The sequence below is a fragment of the Megalops cyprinoides genome, chromosome 2 (assembly GCF_013368585.1).
Source record: "Megalops cyprinoides isolate fMegCyp1 chromosome 2, fMegCyp1.pri, whole genome shotgun sequence".
NCBI lineage: Eukaryota > Metazoa > Chordata > Actinopteri > Elopiformes > Megalopidae > Megalops > Megalops cyprinoides.
The window spans coordinates 61,355,531-61,380,779 of record NC_050584.1 but is presented as its reverse complement, the minus strand read 5'-3'; the positions used below and the strand labels follow the sequence as shown (position 1 = coordinate 61,380,779).

The 25,249-nt window shown below is 43.9% G+C and overlaps 4 protein-coding genes across 4 annotated transcripts in view; 2 read left to right on the top strand and 2 right to left on the bottom strand.

Annotated features, from left to right (window-relative positions):
• The window catches only part of LOC118771982 (amyloid beta (A4) precursor protein-binding, family B, member 1 interacting protein), a 30,567-nt gene extending 27,272 nt beyond the window's left edge, over window positions 1-3,295 (top strand). Inside the window, exons 12-14 of the mRNA XM_036520196.1 lie at window positions 327-444; window positions 852-973; window positions 2,472-3,295. Of these exons, the coding sequence (XP_036376089.1) occupies window positions 327-444; window positions 852-973; window positions 2,472-2,987 (756 nt within the window). The 3' untranslated portion in view covers window positions 2,988-3,295. The remainder of the gene's footprint in view (window positions 1-326; window positions 445-851; window positions 974-2,471) is intronic.
• A 401-nt stretch (window positions 3,296-3,696) lies between these two features.
• Window positions 3,697-15,685, bottom strand: LOC118772552 (protein adenylyltransferase SelO-like). Its single transcript, XM_036520992.1, has 19 exons — window positions 15,192-15,685; window positions 14,929-15,047; window positions 14,473-14,601; window positions 13,898-13,962; window positions 12,911-12,967; window positions 12,389-12,487; window positions 11,156-11,223; window positions 10,602-10,689; window positions 10,401-10,470; window positions 9,599-9,671; window positions 9,226-9,309; window positions 8,707-8,836; window positions 8,096-8,140; window positions 7,607-7,688; window positions 7,365-7,457; window positions 6,978-7,057; window positions 6,198-6,241; window positions 5,269-5,348; window positions 3,697-4,697 (listed from the first exon to the last, which is right to left on the bottom strand). The coding sequence occupies exons 1-19, from the start codon at window positions 15,412-15,414 to the stop codon at window positions 4,575-4,577; spliced, it is 1,752 nt and encodes a 583-aa protein (XP_036376885.1). The 5' UTR covers window positions 15,415-15,685; the 3' UTR covers window positions 3,697-4,574.
• An 87-nt stretch (window positions 15,686-15,772) lies between these two features.
• On the top strand, window positions 15,773-24,037 carry pdss1 (prenyl (decaprenyl) diphosphate synthase, subunit 1). Its single transcript, XM_036520994.1, has 11 exons — window positions 15,773-15,908; window positions 16,907-16,956; window positions 17,114-17,246; window positions 17,381-17,511; window positions 18,084-18,225; window positions 18,991-19,102; window positions 19,748-19,857; window positions 19,957-20,037; window positions 20,804-20,917; window positions 21,823-21,903; window positions 22,026-24,037. Exons 1-11 carry the CDS (start codon window positions 15,798-15,800, stop codon window positions 22,164-22,166), a joined length of 1,206 nt encoding a protein of 401 aa, XP_036376887.1. The 5' UTR covers window positions 15,773-15,797; the 3' UTR covers window positions 22,167-24,037.
• Window positions 24,038-24,114: 77 nt separating this feature from the next.
• abi1a (abl-interactor 1a) overlaps window positions 24,115-25,249 on the bottom strand; it is a 55,024-nt gene continuing 53,889 nt past the window's right edge. The window contains 1 exon segment of the mRNA XM_036520993.1: window positions 24,115-24,708. Coding sequence (XP_036376886.1) covers window positions 24,533-24,708 — 176 coding nt within the window. The 3' untranslated portion in view covers window positions 24,115-24,532.

Below are 25,249 nucleotides of genomic sequence, written 5' to 3'. Positions count from 1 at the left end.
GTGTTATGCCAATAGCACTGCCTTTTTCTGGGGTCAGGGAATAATTTTCCAGTTTCTTCCAAACTGGCCTGGGTTTTCTGTTTTTTTATTCCCTCTGGAATACACACTATGCTATTAGCACAGCACTTTATGACAATCTTGATTGTAAAAATGCACTATTACATATAAAATTTGATTGGTTGATTGATTGATAATAATAACAAAGCTTTTTTGTTTTTAAACAAATAATAAAGCACTTGTTTGACTCCTGGGCTGGTCTCAGGCAGCCAGCTCTTGGCTTATGATGTTTGTGGTGTTTAACACCCATTGTTTTTTTTTCCTGTCAGTACGGGGTGACTCTGTACAACAACTACAAGGAGGCTGCGAAGAAAGCCGCCTTGTCCTCTTTGTGGTCAAACCGCACCACTGCCTCGAACACCTCCACACCCTCCACCCCGCCTACAGGTAAGAGAGGCCGAGTTCTGTCTGACTCATTCTCAGAAATATCACTGGCTGTCGCCATCTTTCAACCCACAGTTGTCAAAATGGAAAAAGCCACTAAACAAAACTTAAGCTTGACACGACTAAAATGAAACCAGGCAATGCTTCAAGGAGCCGATCACCAGTTGCTAATCGTTTTGTCTAATGTGACTCGTATTTCATGACATGATAAACACTGAGATTAATTACGTACATGTGAAATGGTGTATTATGATCGTAATGTGCTGTTGGTTTATGATAATTTTATGTACTGTTAGTGTATTGTAGTTGTGTACTGTGAAGTGTATATTGTAATTGTAATGTGATGTTGGCGTAATAGAATTGTGTATTGTGAAATGGGCCGTTCTCAGCATGGTTCTGTCCTGTTCCAGCCAAAACTGCCCCTCAGCCCAATGGACATGCTGCCCAACCCCCGCCCCCACCCCCACCCCCACCCCCGGGCCCGCCCATCGCCACTGCCTTCTCTGAGGCCTGGAAACGAGGTGACGCCAAGGTATGACATAGTGGCACGTCTGTAGCACATTAGAACATGGCTGACTCTGGATATCAGTCATGTCTAAAACACATTATACAGCATGTATTTTAATATGTGTAAACGATTTGAGTCTAGCTAGGCTGAACTGCCTGTTCTTATCACTAAACGTGTTATGTATGGTACTTCGTGCAATTTAATTCTCTGTTACAAGTAACATATTTTGTCCTTGTTTATAAAATACTGAGGTTCATCAGTCCCAGTGGTTAATTGAACTATTGGGTATGTTTTCCTGCTGTAATCAAAGGAATGTAATGCCAGACACAAGCTTGTTCCTAATATACACACCAACCCTTCTGCAGTGCTTTCACAGCTTAGTTACACTCAATACACAACTCTTTAACCCGCCAGATACATGTACACTTGCTGTGGATGTTGCAGTCAGTATTGTAGGCATATAAGCGTGCTTTCTCTACCACTGCAGCTGTAATGTGTGATACAGCAGGTGCCGTTATTAACTGAAAGCTGTGATAGCTCCTCTGAATCCATTAGACACGATATTCTCGTGCTGAGGAAGCACTCTGACAAACATTATCAGCTAAAATCGTAAACAGTGCCCCTGGGTCTGAATTTACACACACACACACACACACACACTCACACACTCACACACTCACACACACACACACTCACACACACACACTCACACACTCACACACACACACACACACAAACATTTGCAGAAACCATTGCCGCCAGCTGACACCTATTTATTCACTTTAACCCAGAGACTAAGAACCCTGCTGCCAGAACTCACAAGCAGCCTTCCAAGCCAGACTGCGAGCGCTGACCTCTCCCAGCTTGAATCGGCGAGCAGCGAGCTGCCGTCCCCGGCTCCGTTTCTCACACCCAGCGCTTTTCGTTTGCCCCCGAAGCGCTTAGCGCGCTCTGCAGCGGGTCCGGCACCGTCTGCCGCCCCACCCGCGGTCCCGGAAATATCCGCGCGTCTGGAAACACTTCATTAGCTGGCACCGGCCGGCCCTGGCATCTGCTCCCGCAATCTGCGCACAGAGCTGCCAGGTCCGAGGGGGGGGGGTGGCGGCTCATCCCCACACAGGTCGGCGTGATGCCCGCTGTTGTGGTTCGGGAGATTCAAAACATAAGGGGCCGGACGTTTGGGACACGGTTGGGCTGTGATTCTGGTGACAGCACCAGTCTTGCCTGTCTCTTTATGACAGTGTCATGGCTGGGTTTTTGGCCGCAAAAGGGGGAAGCTCTACAAACAGTAACATCCCCCTCTCATCCACTCAATGCCTGCCTGAACAGCTCCCCCAAATCACCAGCAGTACCTCATTCTACCACTAGGTGGCAAAACAGGCCAGCAAAGTAGTTGCAGCCTCTGAGCAGTGCTTGTTTGGTTCTATTATGTAAGGATAATAATTATCAGATAATCATGTGATGTGGTGTATGGTAACAACATTAAAACTAATATAACATCAACTTTTTTTGTGTTTCAAAGGATCATGGCGACGCCTCCTTTCTGCCACCTCCTCCCCCATCAGATGACTTCCTGCCACCCCCACCCCCCAACCCCATGATGTCGCTCCCACCCCCACCCCCAGACCCCATGATGCCGCCCCCGCCACCGCCCCTGGCCGCCAAGAAAGACTTAAAGGCCGCGCTGAAAGCTGTCACTCCTCTCCCAGCGGCTAACTTCCCGCCTCCGCCCATGAACGACTTCCCGCTGCCTCCTCCTCCCAGCGACCTTCTGGACGCGCCCCCTGACTTCCTGCCCCCTCCTCCTCCAGCCCTCGGGCCTGGCCCTGGAGCGGGCGGAGGAGGTCCTCCCCCACCTCCGCCCCCACCTCCCCCGCCGCCGCCGGCCCCTGCCATGTCAGCCGCTCCTGCCCCCGTCCTGAAAAAAGTTGGCCCGCCTCCGCCGAAGAGGACAGAACCTGTGGCGGCAGGGCCCCCTGGTGGCGACTTCATGTCAGAACTAATGTTAGCGATGCGGAAGAAACGGGCCGACCAGTAAGGCTGCTGAAGTGCCGAGGCGGACTGAAATACCTGACAGAATCGAACAGTTCAAAGCTCTCGCCAAAATATGCACGTGATATGTGGAATTTCATGTATGTCATCCATCTCTTTTTCATGCATCTTGTTTTGAAGTGGGAGTGTAGATAGGTTCAGCAACTACTGTGTTATGTGAACACCAAATTCAGATTTAAAATGTGTATATAAGGATCTTGCGTTTTGGCTCACTATGCATCACATGTAATATATTGTATTAACATTTTTATGACTGGAAGCCTATTTTTTCACCTTCTAACGTGAACATTAAGGGTAAGACTCAAGAAACCTGAGCGCTGAGACAAAAAAACAAAAACAAACAAACAAAACAAAAATTTGGCTGGGATTGCAGCCCGGCCAAATAAATAAACTATGTGTGTTGAAAGAGGGGTGCCTATAGCTGTTTTTCATTACATATCTCAGATCTGCAAGCATACTTCAATATCTCTGATGAGTAGTATGTGTGCAATTTGTGAACATGATTTTGTTGGAGAGGCAGCAGTGCAGCATAGTGGTTAAGGAGCAGGACTCGTAACCGAAAGGTTGCCGGTTCAATTCCACACAGGGGCACTGCTGCTGTACCCTTAGGCAAGGTACTTAACCCACAAGTGCCTCAGTAAATATCCATCTGCATAAAAACCTGCAATTGATGTAAGTCGCTCTGGTTAAGAGCATCTGCTAAATGCCAATAATGTAAAAATGTAATGTTATGTTGGAAGGGATGAAGGACCAGGCCTGGTCCAGGTACTTTCTAAGGTTGCAGCAGCTCGAGACCAGAGGTCACGGTTACAGGATGTGTGTCTGGGGCACATCCGTCTCCAGGATGATCTCCAGCCAGACACAAGGTGCTTATTCAGAGTTTTCCCCACTCAGTCTGGTGGGGTCAACATTTACGAAAATTACCCCCTCACTGTGTGCTTCATGTGTGTCAGCGACCGGTATACCCGAGAGCAAAGAGGCCCTAAAGGGCTGACTCTCTAGTATTTGCGGTTTGAAACTAAGCAGGGGCACCATGATCAGCTGGAACGGTTTATTATCCGGTCTCCTGCCACTGTATTTGTATTTATTTCAGCATAGACGTTTTACATGGCTGCACTTTGTAAATGCCTTTTTCTTCCATTCTCAAAAAAGTAGGCAACCCCCACTGACAAAGAACAGAACAAACTTTTGCCCTCCTGCTTTACGTTAATAAAATCACTTATTTTGGGAGCTGTACATCAGTGTATGAGTCTTTTTTTTCCTTGATTGACATTTTCTACTTTTGCCATCTATCCAAAGCTTGCAGCATATACATGCAGCTTTGCATATACATGTAGCTTTGGATGCATGTATATTTTTATAAAATCCATTTCCATCTTCCATGCAGACAGAAGTAAACACGGCTACGGAGAGCAAGCTACGGACTTCAGCCTTGCAACATCTGTGAAACTGGCCCACGTGTGTTTTTATAGAAAGGAGAGGATGCGGCAGGATGTCGTCCAATTAAAAGCTGGGACAGCACTGTCCCCGCTTGGCCCTGCCCCCTCCCCGTCCACCGCTGCTCCGGGGGCCGTCAGGAGGAGCAGCTGACCCTGAGACTGTCCGCCCAGCGAGGGGGGCGGGCGGCGTACCCAACCCCCTCTGCCCTCTCCTGCTCCTGGAAGGGGAGTCGCAGAACCTCCTGCAGCCGCTGCACCTAGGGGGGTAACACCGCAGGGAGGTCAGCCGCTGCTGCTACAGTGTGGACATCTTCAGTTCTACAACAAAAACACTGACCCTCATGGCGCTAGGATGAGCTGGATTGGGTCTAAAATCTGGCTACGTACCAAAATGCACATTCGCTAAGTAAGTTGGAAATTTGAGTTTCTATTTTATAATGTAATGTATAGCTTCATCTTGACAAGAATCAAGTTAAATGTCACCACCTAGTGGTAATACCTGATATAGCAAAACATATTAGCTGCTTGTGGAACACTCTCTAGAGTAGTGTTTCTCAATCTTACTCCTGGCGGCCCACTGTCCTGCATATCTTCTGTCTATCCTTGCTCTACCTACCTGACTGAACTCATCACACCTGATTTAATCAAGCAGCAAGGATAGATAGAAGATATGCAGGACAGTGGGCCGCCAGGAGAGGTTTGATAAACGCTGCTCTAGAGTACTCTCCCTACACACATCAGCCAGAAAAGGAAAAAAACTCTGTTTAAAGGGTACTCATAATATACTTCAAGGTAGAGAGCGGATATAAGGTTAATGGAATTGACTACCTCAGAGAAATCATCCTTTTCTGCTTTCCCGATTGCAGATTCTGCCATCCAGTTCCTTAGGACGTATCTCGGATTGACTCCTGCATTTAAAATGAAAATGAAAATGAAGAAGCAAAAGAAACTCATCACTCCCACCTGGTAGAAATCTACAGTCGAGAAAATGACAAAATGTCTCTGCTGACATTTTGTTGAACCAGCTCGACATCCAGAACTCCATTACGTCCCAGAACCACTCATACTGTGCAGTCGGTCTGTCAGAAAAATCGCTACAAATGCAGTTCTTGAGTGACTAGATATTTCTGCCCACACCATCACACTTGTACCTCACTATTGATTGGTCTGCTGTTACACACTCACTGACATCCATCAGGGTGGATACTAAACCCATAATGCATTGCTAAATAAGATGTGGCATGTGGCGTTGATGAACACTGGTGAGCTCTGGGTCCTTGTGTGATCATTAACAATGGCCTATTAACAATGGCTGTGTAACCAGCTGATCCTCATCACTAAGATGGAGCATGATGATGTCTGAATATCGGCAATGGTGGTTTGCAGTCTCAAACATCACCAAAGGCAACTGCAATTTGGCTGTTTGTAGTGAGGCATACAGCAATCAATCAAAGCCACTCAAGCCAATCACAGCCAAAAAAAAACATCAATATTCAGATTGCTTTATTTTTCTTTACAAAACCAGCCATGGACATACATAATGATGCGTTTTCAATATGCTCAATATACACCTTGATAAACAGATGCACTTTTAATGTTGCTGGAGTACAAAAAGGGTCCAGGATCACATCCCTTTGTTTTGTCACTTATCATTTCAGTCTGAAAGCTGCACCATTGGTCCTGCGATGCCTAAACATGGCAATCAGGCCTACCTGTGTGGTGGAAGGACAAAATGGCCACCACACACATTTACTCACCTTTCATCCTGCTCCGCCGCTCTGCATCCGAATCCTCTCCCTGCCTGCGGGTAATCAACACGAGGGCAGACTGTATGAACACCAACTGAAATGAGCCAACACTCCTACAGGGACTCTACTTAAATGATGCATTTACAGAGAAAACAACCACAGTGGAGTAAAAGAACTCGGCTGTGACACTGTGTGACAGATCCATCAGCTTCCTCTATGTGTGTTTTTCTGAGGTGCCAATGTAGGAACATGGTTTTAAGTTCCAATCTACAAAAGTTCAAGCATTCATAGCTTGGTCATTTTTCTTTCTCTCAGGTACAATGCCACACATCATACAAGATCTGAGAGTGAAGGAAAGGCGAAAGTGAAGATTTCAACAGTGAGAAACTTTCTACCTATAAACACAGATAGCACTGCTGAAACGACTTCCTTTACATTCACACCAAGGTAGGATCACATGACAGTGTGACACATACACACACGCACATGAAAAACTGCACGTACGCGCACACACACGTGTACACACACACGCACACACACGTGCACACATGCGCGCACACACGCGCACGCACGCGCGCACATACACACACACACACACGCGCGCACACATGCGCGCACACACACGCACGCATGCGCGCACACACACACGCGCGCGCACACGCGAGCGCACACACACACACACACACACGCAGACACACACACAACATACATACAGTGCACCAGCATGAGGACAAGACCAAGTGTTACGTCTACTGAGCTGGGCTCATCTGCTACCTGGGAGCATCTTACCTGTTCAGCCTCTGCAGGTACAAGCTGACCCACTCGGAGAAGAACTGGTGGGCAGAGAGATCTTGGAGGGCCCACATCTCCTGAGAATGTAAGGAAGGGGGGGACATCAACATTGTTCACATGCATAGTGCTGCGTGGCTCATATCTGAATAATGTACTATCCTACTGATCCTAACAAGCATTACCATTTCATCATTTCAATTAATTAATTTCAGGAATTAGACCCTGAAACATTTTGAATACTGTAAATCTGAACCAGGAAGTGCCATTGTGCCATGAACAAAGACAGATGCAGTATGGGTAAACAACAAGCACAGGGAGGGTCTGAATCCTTCAGAAGCAGAAGGACAATGTGTTGTATCGCTGTAGGGGGAGCTGCGGCGCCACCTGTGGGATCGCGAGGTCCTGCAGCTGCCGGGCGGAGATCTCACTGAGGTGCCTGAAGGTCATGGTGAAGTCCGCCCCCGTGTCCTCCATCAGCTGGGGAGACACCAGGAACGAGCGCGCTCACTGAGCAGGCCCCAGTGTGCAGGAAAACATAAGCATTCACCGCATTCGCTGCTTGCACCCCTCTAACAGACATGCCAGTCATTCTGACGGAGGAGAGAGACAGAGGCAGAGGCACTCACCTTCAGGAGAAAAGCAATCAGATAGCCGTCACTCTCTTGGCTTCCCAGCAAGCCCAGCTTTGCCTTAAATAACTCGTGAAACCTGAAATTAAACCAACATGACATTACATTACATTCATTTAGCGGACGCTCTTATCCAGAGCGACTTCCAGCACAAACTTTCTGAAACAAATGGGCCGTACAGACGAGGCAACAATTCAGTAAGTAAAATAAAGCCAATGAGGCATGTTAGACGGCATTACTTAGCATACAGAAAATGTAGTTTGTATAACACACATTTACCCTTCTGTGAAAAGAAGGTGCAAGTTATTGGGAATAAAACTGTGTCTATGTTTCTTCTTCACATTGATGTCAATCCCTGCTGTAGACTGAATGATCCGGAGTCTGACTCTTGTTTCTGTTAAATGTGGGGGGGTGCAGACAGACTCCCTCTGCCAAACAAATATGTGAATGTGTTACTCTGCAGGAAGCCCAGACTCTCGCTCTTACCTTGCATGGTAAATCCGAGGATATTCTTTCAGCAGTTGCATAGCCCTGTTCAAAAACACATCACGTTATTGTCATTTAGCCAACACTCTTACCCAGAACAATTTAAATAGGTTACAGTTTTACATGTTATCCATTTATACAGCTGGATAATTACTGACGCAATTGAGGGTTAAGTACCTTGGCCAAGGGTACAACAGCAATGCCCTAGCAGGGAATCAGCCCAGCGACCTTTCAGTTACACGCCCTGCTCCTTACCACTATGCTACACTGCCACCCCACAAATACTGCCAACACACACAGAACAGATTCTATAAAACGTGTCAATGCAATGGTATTCCAGCTATTATAACTACATAATTATTATACTGTATTCCACTTATTATAAACATATACCTTTTTTTATGAGTGTTACATTGCTCACATGTCATTCTTTTATGCTTTTATTTTAGTTGAAATACTAAAATTTAGTATTCAACAGCAATAGTGCCACCTAGGAAGCAAACCAGCAACCTAGGGTTAACAAGCCCTGCTCCTACTACCACACTGCACTGCTGCTACACGCTGCATTGATGCAGCCCATCCACCATGGCAGGGGGCTGTGAGGTACTCACATGGTCTGCTGCGGGGGGGTCAGCACGGGCCACAGGGCCTCTCCCAGCTTCTCCAGGTTGAACAGGCCGACGTTGGCCTGATTTCCTATGCTGTACCTACCCTCCTCGTCTGAGGTGTTGGGTACGAAGTCTGCGGAGCGGGCGGAAATAATTAGCTTTCGCTTCCGAACAATAGGCACCATTCAGGAGAAGAAAAATGGATTTTTGCCGTGAGCTGAAATCTCCAGCCCTTTGCGGCTCTCAATTTAGACTGCCTTGAAGGCGGATTAAACTGAATTTCTAAAGCATATAAAAGAGATTTTTCAATAAAAACAAATGCCAAACACGTACTAAACATACCGCTGGCAGAGGTCTGTTATTTATCAGAGTTGTTGCCAAACAATCTCATTAATTAAAACAGAAAATGTCACCGCAGCTACAGAGAAAGTTGTCATAAATCTCCTCAGCACTTACAATCTGTCACCTGCTGATAAATCTGACTAAAACAAACATTCCAGCAATTAATAAGACCCTGCTTACTTGGGTTGTAGGATTCCATAAATCCAAAGGGGCCATAATCAATGGTGACTGAGAGCAAGCTGAAGTTATCCGTGTTGCACACTCCTGAAACAGGTTTAAAAGAAGGCCTTTCTCAGTGTGTCAGGCAATGCTCCAACAGTTTAAACAATAGTGCAAAAGTGCTAAAAAGCTGGTTCCAATATACACAAATGAATGGCAAAATTAAGAAATGTCTTCTCAGCAGTCAGCCGTTGTAGAGGAATTTTGAGACACCGGTTCAGTAGACTGGAATTTAAAACGGGCACAGGGCATTCTGGGATACCAGTGCAGTCCAATGCAATGTGACAGAGAAATCTCGGGAAGCCGTGGGGAGTGTGCAATCTGACAGATTTACCATGTGCAAAGCCAACTGACATCCATTGTGAAATAAGCTGAGCTGTTTCAGCCACAACCTTTGCGTAGAAAACCTGAGTGGAAAGACAAAAATGAAAGAACAGTCACACTTAAAATTAAATCAAGCCATTATCACAGGCAATTTGTGTCACTGTTGAATAAATGCACTGCATAGCTGTGAGCTAAAATCTTGTCCTTAAATTTAGGCACAACTTTAACATACCCACAAATCGCTTTGGCCAAAATGTTTTCAGTCCAAATTTAACTGCAGCATTACTTTTTTTTTAACTTTCTTTATCCAACATTAGGAGATGGGTGACTGTTGATTTTCATAAAGATGTTGTGCAAGAAATGAATACACATATAGTAATACTTGTACACTCTACATTAGTTATTCACAAAATAAAACCATTAGAATCTAGATCCCGAAGCACTTGCATAACTGTGAAATGCACTGCTGCCTGTGATTAAGATAAGCACAGTTTTATTATCGGGGTACTATGTAACCCTGCGTGTTTTCCACCTCAACAGCCTCGAGGAGATTTAATCTAGGCCAAAACACAGCAGAGCAGTTATTTAAGTAGTACCCTTTGGAAAGGTGGATGTTAGTGCTCTTTAAAAAGAAGCAGTTTCTCTTTTAAAAACTGGGGCCGTTACTGTGCAAGCTGCTGTGCCAAGGTTAATATCAGTTGAAATGTGGATTTAAGCAAGGAATTTTTCTCACTTAAATTTGAGAGAAAAAGATGTGTGCACTTTTTCATGTTTATTTCACTGTTTATTTCAATGTTTATTTCAACACTTACCAAATATTTGTCTGGCTCACTTGGTTTTACAGAAGGGAAATGCTCCTCAATGACATAGTCTAACAGCTTCCTTGAGAAAGAGATATAAAACATGGTTAGAGAAATAAGCATTTTGTTTCACTTGATCTTTCCCTTTTTCAGCATTGACCCAGACTTTTAAATCTAAGTGAACTGAGTGGTATTGGACTTGGAGAATCTCACCGTAGCAGGTCCAGCTCACCAGCTTTGGATAAGATTTCCAGTGATCCGATGCGGAACCATGACTTGGCCAAGCGGAGGACAACGGCGCCTACAGAGACAGAAATCCCGTTCTTATTTTGCTTTGCAGAATAATATTTTTTCAATGCATCTTCGCTGAAAGGAAGCACTTGTGTTCTTTGGTTTGAAAGGATTATATCACCTTTCAATTTCAGCATTTCAACTGAAATATTTCATAAAATATTTCCTAACACAAAATGAAATAACATGCATTTTCCATTTCAGACTCACATTTCTATCTCGGACAACACTGATGCATGCATCATAGTTCATGAAATAAAGTGTGTTTCGTACATAAGAACAATGTAAATACATACACAATCCCAATAAGCAGATTGTGGCTTTATCTCGCCCCAGTAAAAGTGACCACAGTTAAAAACGTCTCAAAGGGGCAAGAAGATGGTGACGTTGGTGACTACCTGAGACTGTGCGTGTAAGTGTGATGTGGGATGTAGAACATCACTGATGACAGTGTCTGCCTTTTCTGCAATTCTTACCTCTCTCCTTTTTCACATTCCCATTATAGAACTGGTCCCTCCAAACAGGCTCCTCGCTTAAAATAATGCTTTGAAACAGAACAGAAAATATTTAAGCCAAAAAAATTTATATATATATATATATATATATATATATATATATATATATATATATATGGTTGTAATAAAGAGGACATTGGATACCCTCCTGTTTGATAGCTTTGCAAGGATTCCAGACTGAAACTTCCACCTAAATCTCTTTGACCCTTAAGGAGTTTAAGTAAAAATGTCAAATTTCACAAGCTGTCAAACCTAAGCCCGGTAGTTAATCTCAATAATGTTTGAACAGATGACAGTCTGAGTCGGTGTCAGTTCCTCTGTGGCCTGAATGTTAACATTCTTGAAAGCCTTCTGGTATAATGATTTCCACCCCCTCAGACTGTAATTTCATATCAATGGCACGGTTGTGTTTACGTTAGCCATCCAAGCCCGCAGGCCTCTCGGTGATGTTTATTCAGGGGACCATTTTCTGTCTGTGGTTCAATATTAACAATGAAAAACCATACTCTGTAACAGCTTTGACAGAGGCTGGCTGAATCCCGAAAAACGGGAAGAGATCCAGCTGAATTTAATGGCTGTAATGGACACAGAGGAGCTATTGCAAAGACCCGATCCTTCCTATGCAGAAGTGTTCAAGCTCAAAGACACAGCTCATAAATGTGAAAATGCCTTTTTGTGTCTACTGACCCTTTTGTAATTCACAGTAGCTCTCATTGAATGGCAGCGAATTTCCAACTGATCTCTAAATCACAGCAAACACAGAATGACTGATCACAACACTCGTACAGAACTACAGAAGTGAGCTCGGTGTGTTGCATCACACTACATATGACATTTTAAAAGTGAATCATTATAACTATGCATGAGAAAAATACAAAGCTGTTGGGCATTCAGTGCATAATACTCCATTATTATTATTACTACATTATTCATTATTCACATTAGTACATTCTGAACAAACAGGTTTTTCACCTAGTAGTGCGCAAAGTTGTAATGGTAGTAGTTTTAACGGCCCAAAGTTTTCAAAAGTGTTCAGGTACCACAGAAACATGAGTGTTTCATACGCTGTCAGATACTCAGATGCTGAGAACATGACCTCATTCATAGTTTTGTGGCCACTGATTATGACGCTTTATGAATACAGCCCTGTATGTCTGGGCGAGCATGTGTCCTGTGGCCATGGGTCCAAGTTACCTGGCAGCTCGGCTGGTGGGCACGCCCAGGAAGTGCATGGCTTCGCTGCACAGGAATTCCCTGACAGAGGAGCGCAGGACGGCCCGCCCATCTCCTGACCTGTGAAGCACATACCACATGCAAGCTTACTTCCCCTCACAATCCACCTCTCAGTCTTCTCTACAAAACTGCATGCACCCTGGCCACCCCCTATTTGCTGACTGCATCCCAAACCACCACTGATTTTTCTTCAGATACTGTGTAGCTCACTGTACGGTCATCATATGAAGACACAAAGCTTTGGCATTTTTACTGGCCTGCGGCACAACTACATTTTCTGCTCACTACATGCTGTTGCCAGAAAACAGAACAAAAAACATCCAGGCGTCTTTCCCCAGATCCACTCTGTCCCTGGTTCATCTTAATCTTTTTTTTAACATTAGTTTTGGCTAGGGCTGAGTGCTGGGCAAGATGATCCGCTGTTGGATCAGCTGTTGGAGGCAGAAAGTGCCCAAAGCAAAACATCCTAGAGACAAATATTACCGTGAATATGGGGTCTTTCCAGAGCCTTTCAGCTGTAGTTCCCATCGCTCACCGTTCCTACAAGCCAAAATATTGCACACCAATTCAACCTTCAGACACGTTAAACATATAATGATGCAAGTTATGATTTCACTCAATCCCTGGTAAACGGGAAATATTTATTTCTCATGTGTTCACATTGTCTTGTCATATGTAATTTCCACTGCAAATTAATGAATTAGTCATATATCCAATATCCAGAGGTTCACATCAACACATTCCGTTGCCACATCGGAATTTTCGTAAGCGGTGAGGTCAGCTCTGGTGCTTGTGAACATTCTGTCAGCATGTCAGGCAGCAACTGCAGCCTCATTCTTGACAACTCTGAAAGCTCTTGTTGAGCGGAAAGAAGTGCCAACTTATTTAACTTCAGTGGCAGGACGTGGAGCTGTCCCCCATATCAGATTGTCATTCTGAATTAGTGGGAGCAAGTGTCTTCACTCTGAGAAGTCATGCCACTGGGACTAAGTGTAATAACAGTTATGAGCCAGTCACAGCACAAAAGTGATTCCCAAGTAACACTTAAAAACAAAAAGTCAACACTCGTTGAAAGTACACTGCAAATACAGTGTACTCAGAGTAACACGAACACATCCTGAACCATACCCTTTCCATTATTACATGATTAAAGCCTATGAAAGTTGCTTTGGATAAAGGTGTCTACATAATGACAATAATGTAATACAATGTAAAGTAAAGGATATTGGATTTTGTAGCACAGTGGTAAGGAGCAAGGTTTGTAACCGAAATGTTCCCTGCTGGGACATTGCTGTTGTACCCTTGGGCAAGGTATTCAACCCACAATTTCCTTAGTAACTATCCAGCTGTATAAAGTCACAAGTCACTTTGGGTACGATCATCTGCTAAATGACAATAATGTAATGTAATACAAAGCACTTAGAAACAGCCAAGCAATTGGCCCGTCTGAATGTTTATAGCAACACTCACCTGTTGGTGTATTCACCAAGCAAATGAGCCCTTCCATCTCCCAGCTGTCCTGCCCAGATGCCAAACTTGGAGAGGGAATAGAGTGATGTAATGTAGTAACTGTTTCAGGTCTTAGGGAAAGAGCAGTTAGCTGTACCGAGTGAGAATGAGATGTAGTGCTAATTCAAAGAAATTACCCTTGACACCCAGCGTAAATTATGTTCAAAATTAAGGAAAAACATGTGGAGTAAGCATTCTCAGTAGCGCATAAATAAGGGTGGTTAAAAGGGCTCTTTGAAGAGCAACTTGCTGATTATGCAAAAAGTGATCCTAAATGTTTTTAATTTTTCTTCCAAAATTTTAGAGGGAAACATCAATTAAAATAGGGAATGGGTTGTGCTTGCCAACAACAAAAGTTTGCAAATACACTCAACATACTCCAACAACAGCCTTACAGGAAATGAGGTTACACATCTGCCAGTGGACACGGCTAATAATCAGGAATTAGAAAATAATGGCATTATCAGTGAAGTACTGTATTTTAAATACTTATTAAGACATACGGTTAAAAAAAACAGTCAAGTCACTGCATATACCTGGTGCCCTCCGTATCTATGTGCAAGGGGGATTGACCCACGCCACAGTTTCCCACCGCTGAAGTAATGAACAAAATCTGCTGTCTGTGACACAGAAACATTCAGGTCCAACAGCTCCTCCAAGACCTCCTGTGGAGACCACAGGAAATGACTGAGACAACGCGAAACAAAGCGCTCTCCATCTTAAACGTGTACAGACACAATTACTGCACACTCAACTCTGCTGTTGTGCTATACACAAATACCTCAGCTTCACAATTCTCACCATCAATTACGAATGGCCACGAATAATATGATGGTGAAAGTTATGCAGGGGATATTTCAAAATAAAGATTTCATGACACAATTCCAGGTTTACTAATTATTTTTATTGGATTGCCAAGGGCGCTTACTCAGAGAAAATGTGATAATACACCATTCCTGCAGGTGAATCACTTGGTCTTCGTTGCAGCTTACCTTAGATACTGCAGCAACCCTCAGGCGGCCTTTGAGAGGGGTTGGCTCAGACACTGAGAATATGCAGTTTTTCACACCGCGGACAAAATTGTCTCGTACTTCATCCAGCGGGAAAGCGTCTATTAAAAACATAGACCATATTGAAAACGTTGTGCGAAGATGCAACATACTGACTGTCATAATCCATACCTTTTCACCCTCAGCAGCATTAATATTTATTGATCGAATCATTAGCACTGTGTTTGAAATTTACTGAAAAGTACCTATTAATTTCCTGCATGACAAAGTGAAGGAGTCCAAACTGGAGACAAGTTTCCTCCCGGCCCCAGCATAGTTACTTCTCTTGAAACTGGAAAGCAACTGGCTGTTACTGTCGAAGCAATCGCCGCCGTTTTCACAAAATTCAAAACCTACTGCCGTCAACAATGACAAACTGGACACGACGAGGAAGAAAGCGCAGACTGAACAGCAGCTTCTGCGTGTCATGTCGCGGTGGTCGCTAGCCAGCTGTCTGGCCAGTTAGCTTCACAGCCAGCCACATTCTCTCTTGTCTTTACCTTAAAGCTAGGTGGCTAACACGCTATACACTTCACTTATTTACCCCTATAACTTTAAAGGCTAACATCCAGTGAAAGCGAGCCATCCACAAATTTACCCAGACCCGATGTATTCATTTTGTTGTTTATCCTTTCTAACATTATCTAAAGAACAAGCTTTGTTTAGAAAGTTGTCCAGCTGTCAAAGTATCAGTGATCCTGCTTCATTGGTTGCTAGTTACATTGGTTTTTCTTATTACATCATTCAAACGAGTTTCCGTTTCCTGCCTAGCGTGTTCCAACACATGTCCGCATGGGTGCTTGTGGGAGAACATGGTGATCCCGTGGAGGCTTTGCCGGAGGCTAATGGTCGGCAGTGCAGCCTTTCCAAAAAACTTCTGCGTTTCTAACAGTGGATCTGCTGGAGGTGCAGCCGCGTCGTCGGTGAGGACACAGGATGCAATTCGTGGTTTTGGCAGAGGCGCTGGCTTCTGCAGCGAGCTAGGCGGCTAAATGAGGCTGTCAACGATTCATGGGCGTGCTGTCACCTCAAGAAGGTCAACCGGTAGCTAGCAGTATAGCCTGCCACACTAAATTGTCAGCAGTTAGCTATCAGCTACCGAAATGTAACGCTAGCTGGCTGACATTTATGTGCTACTTCTTTAGCTATTTGAATGGCGTGTACCTGACTAGTCTAGGTAGCTAATGTAAGTACAAAAACTCAACCATCCAGAGTCTAGCTACCCACATAGTTAGCTATATAGTATAGCTTCACAAGCTAGCTAATGTTAGCATGAAAAGTTTAAATTGTAAGGTTAGCAATTTACTTAGAATCACTAAACCACCCGATGAATGACCTCGTTAGCGAGCTAACCGCCATCCCATTCATTCTCGGCTTAAGGGTCAACATTCAGATCTTGCATTTGCTATACGGATGCAGATTTAGCTTGTCAGACAGTTAGCTCTGTGTATCCACATTGCTTTTGGCAGTTAACCAAATAGGTGATTGGTTCGATTGCAGTTACAGCTTTACAGCTTTCTTTGATTTCTGACGTCTAGCCAACAAACTACTGATTGGTTGGGGGTGATGCATATCTGTACATCCTGCCCGTCATAATGAAAGCTAGCTAGTGTAACTTTGCTGAAAAAAAGTTCTGTCAGCGCTACGAATTGAAAATGTGCTAGTTGCTGCAATTGCATTGCATTCATTTAGCAAGACGCTGTTATGCAGAGCGACTTCCAGCACAAAAGCACATAAGTGTATCCATTCGAGTTGAATGAGCAACAATGTCAGACCAGGCTAACATCTACCATAATGTGCCTTTACAGTGCTCTTACCTTTCTACTTAGCTTGCTAGTTGATTAGTGAGATGTATTATTATTTTTTTTTTGAAACGTGTGTCTTAGGTAGATTATCACTCCTCTTTATTAATTTCTTCCAGGTATTGTCTGCAGGCAGGCTTGCGAGAAAAAATTCAAGCATTCTAGCGGGGTATGTTATGCTAGTCATTGCATTATATTATATCCATTGAGCAGACGCTCTTATCCAGAGCGACTTCCAACACAAAAAAACAACCTAGTGTCCGATGGTAATACTAAATATGTAAAATTGCTGTATTTCTCATTGTGTTATTTTTTTTCTTCTGTAGGTATAATGTTAGGTCACTGTACACTACATCCAACATTTGCTCTTGCAAAAAGGCCAGCAGCGACGCGAAAGTAAAGGACCCTTTCACGCTTGCGCAGAAAGACTTGAAAAATCTGTATGATGATATCAAAAAGGTGAGTCATAGCAAATTGAAACGGTCGCTGTTTTTTGGCACTTACTTTTGATTACTGTAATACCAGATACATTACGACCAGGAAGATTTTAGTTGTTTGAAAACTTATGATTTTTGCTTTTTTTTTCTCTGCAGGAGCTGTTTGTCTCCAAAGCGGAGCTGAAGTCTCTGTGCGAATATTACTTTGATGGAAAGGGCAAGGCCTTTCGACCAATGATAGTGGTGCTTATGGCTCGCGCCTGTAATCTTCATAGCAACCGAGATGGGTAAGATGTCAGCGCGGTCCCTGCTTGCCTGGGCACTTTTCTGCCGTGCACGGGTGAAATGCCAGAGGGTAGGAAGTTTGTTGGGATCATAACTTCATATGAATGGCTTATTTTTGAAAATCAGAAAAACCCCTCTGAAACGTGTCCCAGCTCGCAGAATTAAAATGGAGTTCTGATACGTTCATGTTTTCTGACAGCTAAAAGACAGTTGTATTTGGTGTTAAAAAGTTGATTGGCATATGGTCCTTTGTTAGTGCAGGGCGGTCACTCGTGAATTCATTCTTAGACGCAAAGTCTTGAAGTTTGCGTTCCTGCTTATTTTCCCCCCCAGCTGGAGGGACAAGAACAGAATGTTGTTACTGTGGACGCCAGTGGGCGGCACCCGCAGTAACAACGTCCTACCGTTAGAGGCCAGCAAAGTAGTCGTAGCCAAATATGAACAGCGCCTGTTTAGTTATTTGCAATGCCAAAAGAACAATAATGGTCTATGGTGAAGGTCTTTTTTAATGATCATCAGTGACACAGGGTTTCATTTCATAATTAATTTGTTTGTTTCTTTTTCTCTCTCGAAGGGATCTGTTACCTAGTCAGAGATCCATAGCCATGATCTCGGAAATGATCCACACGGCCAGCCTGGTGCACGACGACGTCATCGATGGGTCAGACACCCGCAGGGGGAAGAGCACCATCAGCGAAGTGTGGGGTGAGAGAAAGGTCAGCCTGGCCCACGACCCTGCCAGGGGCCCCACCTCGTATCAGGGCTCTGCATGGCCATGCTGTCACCACGGGATGGTGGTGCAGAGCTTCCTCACACACCATGTCCCACAGCAATGAAACCTCATTTCTTCAGTTATATCGAGGTGCAATCTGGAATTATTTATTCATTCCTTTGGTGAAAGCTGCTATCCGGAGAGACTTACGAGTCTGTAGTGGCATGATGTATGCAGTGCATAATGTAAGGGTTTCAAGAAGTGCACAGGTGCAGAATTGCTAGAAATGCGTCAGTGATAAACCATCGGGTTACATTACATTACATTATTGTAATTTAGCAAATTCTGTTATTCACAGCGACTTGCATATGTGTAGGTTACAGTTTTATCCATTAATATCCAGCTGGACATTTACTGAGGCATTTGTGGGTTAAGTACCTTGCAATGGGTAACACAGCAGGGTACAACAGCAGTGCCCCAGCAGGGTATCGAAACAGCACCTATTACAGTAAGCTTTGAGGTACACATAGATGTAATGTGATAAAAGCATGGACATCGTGTCTGAAATAATGAGAAGAACCTTTCCTTATGGCATAGTGAGTGCCGAACAAAGAACCATGCTAGCGGTCTTAAGAGCTGTGGAAACTTAATGTCAAGTACTTTGTTCAGAGTATCTGTGTTAACACATGTTTTGTTAAGGTGTGTTCTTTTGGGCTTACTATAAGAAGGACACTCTCTCTCTGTCTCTGGTCTCCTCCTCGTTTTACAGGCGATCCTGGCGGGCGATTTCATCCTGTCCGCAGCGTCTGTGGCCCTCGCCCGCATCGGCAACACCACCGTGGTGGCGGTGTTATCGCAAGTCATCGAAGACCTGGTGCGAGGTAACGCTGCTCTTTCTAAATCTGCACGTGTGACGTTGGAGGCATTAGTACCGTGTTCCACAAGGCAGGTTTCAGTGCTGACGGGCATAACGGTTCTAGGCCACTTTCAGCAATACGTTTTATTCGTGTGCATAACTATTATTGCTCATGTCAACACCAGAAAAACCTTTCCCTCAGAAGGGACACCTGTATAAGACCTAGACAACCTTTTTCTAGATGGCTCTCTCTGTTTCTCTCTCTCGCTACCTCTCTGAGCCTTTCAGCTCCTTCACTGTGTTGCCACACTGCAAACACTATGGCATTTTAAGTGCTTCTTAACGTGTTCTTTGCTCTGATAAATGAGGACTTAAGTACAGTAGGAAAGAGCCCATTATCAGCAGTGCCTTTGTGTTTGCTGGAAACAAACGGTTACCACGACAACCGCTCAGGGCATAACTTCTGACCATTTGCAGAAAAGGCAGGCAGCGTTACAATGCCTGTGTTTAATAGCTACCAGCTGAATGTTTGGCATTTCAAAACAAAAAATAAATGAATAAATAAAATGTGGATTTCTGGGAAAGAGAACACATCCTGTCTGTAAGCGAACAATGGAGGATTGTGCAACAGCTGCGATCGCCCAGGCTAACGACGGGGCCTGGTTTCCAGGTGAATTCATGCAGCTGGGATCTAAGGAAAATGAGAACGAGAGGTTTAAACACTACCTGGAGAAAACCTTCAAGAAGACCGCCAGCCTGATCGCCAACAGTTGTAAAGCAGTATGTACGTTCTGTCTTGACACACATAACGGAGGCATGGAGCAAAGGCTTCGGCGTGAACGGGAAGGTGTTTGACTGGCTGCCCTCTTTGCATTCAAGGTATCGATCCTCGTGAACTCTGACCCAGAAGTACATGAAATCGCTTACCAGTATGGGAGAAATGTTGGAATTGCATTTCAGGTAATTTTCATTGTGTTCACAACTATTCAGCACATGTTTTGACCCTTTTTTCCAGCATGGGTGCATTAACATATTGTTTGAATGACTGAATATTAATATCTGAATATGGCTTGTTATGAATTTATTTGTGAGCATTTGTCAGTTCAGTACACAGCAGTTATAGTATACATCATCATAATATGAATTATAAACATCAAGTATTACAATAGGTGTCACGCTGACCTTTTTACCTGCAAAATCATGGTTGCATCAGGGCTTGTTTGAATGAACTCCTTGATTAATACCTGATGATATTGCAAATGGGTTGTAATTAAATGCATTCTGCTAGCATGGCACCCCACATTGCACAGCAGTAGCAGTCCAGCTTTATAAAAGGCATTATAATTATCTTGCATTACAGTAGGCACCATTTCCACCTTTCTTCCTAAAAAACCACGCTTGCATTAACGGATTGTTTGAATTACTGAAAGATTAATAATATCTGAGGATGTAGAAAATGGATTGTAATTAAATATTTCTTTCCTCCCAGTACACAAGAGTCCAGAGCTAAATATGCATTATAATTATCCAGTATTATAATAGACATTTTGCCCTTTTTCCTCAAATGTGATTGGATGCACAGATTGTATCAGTAAATGATTAACATAGGATGATGCTGGAAATGGGTTGTACTGAAGTGCCTCTATTTGGGGCAGTTCTGGTCCTCCCCAGTGCATTAGCAGGAGTAGATCAGGGATGACCTCATGTGATCTCATGTGTCCCGCAGCTGGTCGACGATGTGCTGGACTTCACGTCGTGCGCTAACCAGCTGGGGAAGCCTTCAGCGGCCGACCTGAGGCTGGGCTTGGCCACTGGGCCGGTCCTTTTCGCCTGTCAGCAGGTGTGTGTGTGGGAGCGTGTGTGTATGTGTCCCTTTCCCATTACCTGTTGCCCTTTTGTGAGGACAGTCCTGCTCCAAGGGCCACCTGTTGTCATTGTTTTAAAAAGCTTTTTGACCCCATCACCGTGACCTCACTTACATCAGATCCATGGCTGGGTTTTCATTTTAAGTCATGAACAATGAATGAGTGGAAATTTTAAACCCAGGGAAAGTGTTCAGTTGGACACCCAAGTAGAATGCACTATACCCCTGGATAATGAACGTCTCATTATGCAGCTAGGACATTTTCCCTGGGTTTACTTTTTACCAACATGCCCTTTGGGGGGGGGGGGGGGTAAGGTAGGCACGTTGAGATTGGAAAATTGGAGAGCATTTCTAAGTAAAAATGTAACAAACACACATTGTTGAGAACTCTGTTGTAGAGTGCTCGGTTTATATTTGCACCCAGTAAATAATTTCATCCTGGGTGCTATTTTTGTCCTAGTGTGCCTGCAGTTCAGTGACTGACTACCTGTATAGTTTGAAATATTGGTAACAGGCACCATTCTGTTCCCAAAGTGAGTCCCTGAGCTGCAGAGCACCAACTAACGTTTATTTAACGTATTACACACATTTGGAGTGTTGTTACCTAAATATACAAACAGATCACTCCCTGCATTATTACATCATGTTTATACCAAAAATATGATGTCTTTGTGTCAGGAGTAAATCCCCTTTGCTCACAGGTTTTTATTATTGATAAAATGTTCTCTGATTTCCTCCCATTCCTCGGAGTCTCCAGAATGTGTCGCCATGGAACACAGGAAGCCAGGCTATGGGCGGTTTGGTGCTGGGATGCTGGAGTTGCACAGAACTTCCTCCTTAATGATGGGCATTCAATGTTTGTTTAATTTTTTTCCCCCTAGTTTCCTGAGCTGCACGCCATGATCATGAGGAGGTTCAGCTCAAACGGGGACGTGGACCGAGCCTGGCAGTACGTCCTGCAGGTACAGGAAGTGGGGAGGGGAGGGGAGGAACGGGGGTTACATTATCAGCACAGAGTGGTGCCCGACCATTTAAAGACGAGGTCCACACGCGCACCCACGCTCCCTCTTCTCCTCCCCATCAGAGCGACGGCGTCCAGCAGACCACCTATCTGGCCCAGCGGTACTGTCAGGAGGCCATCCGTCAGATCAGCAAGCTGCGGCCTTCCCCGGAACGCGACGCTCTGATCCGGCTAACGGAGATGGTCCTCACCCGGGACAAGTGACCTCTCCCCCTCCTTGGGCCTCACTCTAGGCCTCACTCCGGGCAGCCACTCTTCAGCACAGCGGGGGGGGGCGGGGGAATGGGGGTGCCCTGACCTCCCCCCCCCCCCCAGAGCCGTTAGAGGAAGAGGCCGCCTTACCGCATTCAGTACTGTAAATGCCACACACGGTCTCACCCCGCCTCCAGCACCTGTCCGTCACTGCTGGACGCCACCACGCTGGGGCAGAATGTACCCACTTTCAGGGTGGGGCAGGATAGAGAAAAGCTACCCCCCATGGGTTCGTTTACAGAGTCGTCGTCCCCCCCCCCCCAAAGATCCGTCCACGCCTCAGAGGCCCATGTGGTTGTTTTGTCATACCTCCCACCGTCGATAACAATGTTACGATGGTAGCTCTGTGAAAGCTCTCAGCAAACAACCAAGGCCTTAATCCATAACGCAACTGTACTCAATAACAATCCGTTTTGTACATTAAACATTGTGTCATGTATTTATTGCCAATCACCACAGTATCCTTTTTTTTGCATGTATAGGAGAATGATTTATTATAAAAGTCTGTACATAAATTTCATTTAACATTTCATATATACAAATTATGAGTGGAAGAGATGTTATGGATCTTCTTCCCAGGGAATTTAGCTAGTACACTTTCAGGTGTGTAACATAATGAAGTAAACAGACAAAAGTATCAAGGCATTGGCTGCGACATCCTGAAGGAACAATTTGCGACTGACATAATCAGAGTGAACTGATGTTTCAGCAAGAGGGAAAACTGCAGGATTGAGTTCCTTTGACAGCAAATTTAGTGGAAAGGTCTAAGTTTCAAACTGAGTTGTGTATATTTGTGTAAGATTTCAAATTAACACGCTCTCAGATGACATGACTTTTGAGTTATTCGGTATATTTAACAACGAAGTAATCACAAAAGTAAAGTAAAAGTGATTGTTATAATTCTGTTAAAAATGACATTTGCTAATGATTTATGGACCTGAGATATGTGCCTAGACCATTCACCTAGATTGATCAAATACTTCACGGAGTTCATTTTAGATTTTTTTTTTTTTCAACAAACCTATGATACTTTAGCAGGAAGACAACAACTTGTATTCCCCCACAGAGGGAGAATGAATGTTACATTGGTCTCCATTATCTTTTTTATGGAATGTGGATAAAATGGCAGTGTTTTCAGATGGAAAATACAACATTATAGAAGGTCTTTTATTTTGGAGAACTGGATCCAGCAGTGCCAACATCCTGGCCATATCTACAATTATCTAATTTTGATCTTAAGCTCTTAGGTACTGTAAGACAGTGAACATCCATGTCACTGAAGGTAATCTGAAGTACAGTATATCCTTTTTTCCTCTCACTGTAATTAAATGGCTGAGATGTTGCATTCACTAGAAAATGATCTGGATATTTAAAAAAATTTTAACACTAGGGTACAACGGGGCCAACAGTGGGAGTTCCAGACTTTCCAGGCCTCCGTCATGGGCGACCACCAGAAACAGCCTTGTTTTACATATATAACCAGATGTAAAAATTCATCATGTAAATTTAATGATATCAAATGTTTTTAAATACAAAGTAGAGCATTTAGAAAATAAGACCATAAACAAGTCCACAAAGGCTTCAGACATTTCATTTCAAAAACAAATCGAGTGCTCACTGTAAATATTACAACATACTGGAAGCATAATGGAATTAAAATTATAGGTTACAATTAACATTTCTTATTTTTTTTTCCATTTTCGTGTGCATGCTTTACGGCAAGATTTAAGTACATTTCAGGAATGAGGAGTAGCCTTAAAAAAAAAACATACAAATTTGAAAAAAAATCTGCAATTCTGACAAGCAGTTTAAGTTTGGCATTCAACATCCAGAATGAAGTAATTGGTCTTTTTTGTCCCCTTGAGAAGGCGAGGAAGGAAAAAATGGCACGATTTAAAAACCTGATTCATAACAAAAACAGTCCCTACATTAACATGTTCACCTGCGGCGTTGACTGGTCAGGATACTGTGATTGACGTTAACAGGAAAAACACTAACCGACAACCTACTGGCAGCAGCTCACACTATGTACAATGAAGTCGTAGGACAACTGTCTGAAATAAGTATGTTGCAGCGACAACCACATCATTGTATTTTCATCTTAGTAACACCTTATAATTCCCCCAATCTGCCCACAACAAAAAAATAACATAGTAAATAGATATTTCTCTTTTTTTTTTTTTAAATTGCAATTCAATAAGGAACAAACATTCTGTCATATCCTAATGCACTTATCTCTGCTGTATAGGCCAGATTTGTTTTTTTTTTTTTTTTCTTTCTTTCTTTGCAGCCTAGGAATGACAATGACAGTGGTCCCTTCAATCGGCATAGTGCATGATGGACTCCACGTAGTTCCCCGGGAAAAGGCCAGTCACACCGTTGCACACGCCCTCGAACCAGCCGTCGTCGTTCTTCTTGATGATGTAGATGATGGCGCCCTCCATGAAGGTCAGCTCGTCGTCCTTGTCCTTGCTGTAGTCGTATATGGCCACCACTGAGGAAGAAGGGGGAGGAGGAGGAGGAGGATTACTGGCCGATTCAACATGAGCTGCAGAAACACTTTTTTTTTTCCTCTGCGCAGCCTCTGCAATGCCGGACTGCGTTTCACTTAGAAGCCCATTCGTTTTCAATGAATGGATGCGCAGGCTGCAGGCCCACAGGCCCGCTGCGCAGCACAACTGCGGCTCAGGACACAAGTCTGCATTTTTCCTAACAGAGGCAGAGGGGACTATGAGAATCCAATGCTCAAGGAACTGTGCTGCTGATCGTCTCTTGAGTCGTGGGTTATCTGTCATATTATTCATTATATCATCTCATTGAAGTTTTTTCTGCTTTTAAATTTATTGTACGTTTTTTATTCTTTCTTTAGGGTTTTTGTAGAACTTTACTGTTACCTAAAATGATTGCTGAGTTTGTGCAATAAAGAAACTTCCATTTACATTTTGTCACTTCGCAGATGCTCCTATCCAGAGCAACGCACCAGATGTGAGGACATTTAACGTTACATTTAACGTTACATTTAACGTTACATTTAC

Coding starts and splice junctions, on each gene's coding strand:
- LOC118772552 (XM_036520992.1), bottom strand. CDS start 15,414: ATGACACGCAGAAGCTGCTGTTCAGTCTGCGCTTTCTTCCTCGTCGTG. Junction 12,488..12,910: donor GGAAAGACCCCATATTCACG/GTAATATTTGTC, acceptor TGTGCTTCACAG/GTCAGGAGATGGGCGGGCCG. Junction 10,690..11,155: donor GAATGTGAAAAAGGAGAGAG/GTAAGAATTGCA, acceptor CTGTCTCTGTAG/GCGCCGTTGTCCTCCGCTTG.
- pdss1 (XM_036520994.1), top strand. CDS start 15,798: ATGGTGATCCCGTGGAGGCTTTGCCGGAGGCTAATGGTCGGCAGTGCA. Junction 20,038..20,803: donor ATGTTGGAATTGCATTTCAG/GTAATTTTCATT, acceptor TGTGTCCCGCAG/CTGGTCGACGATGTGCTGGA. Junction 20,918..21,822: donor TCCTTTTCGCCTGTCAGCAG/GTGTGTGTGTGG, acceptor TTTTCCCCCTAG/TTTCCTGAGCTGCACGCCAT.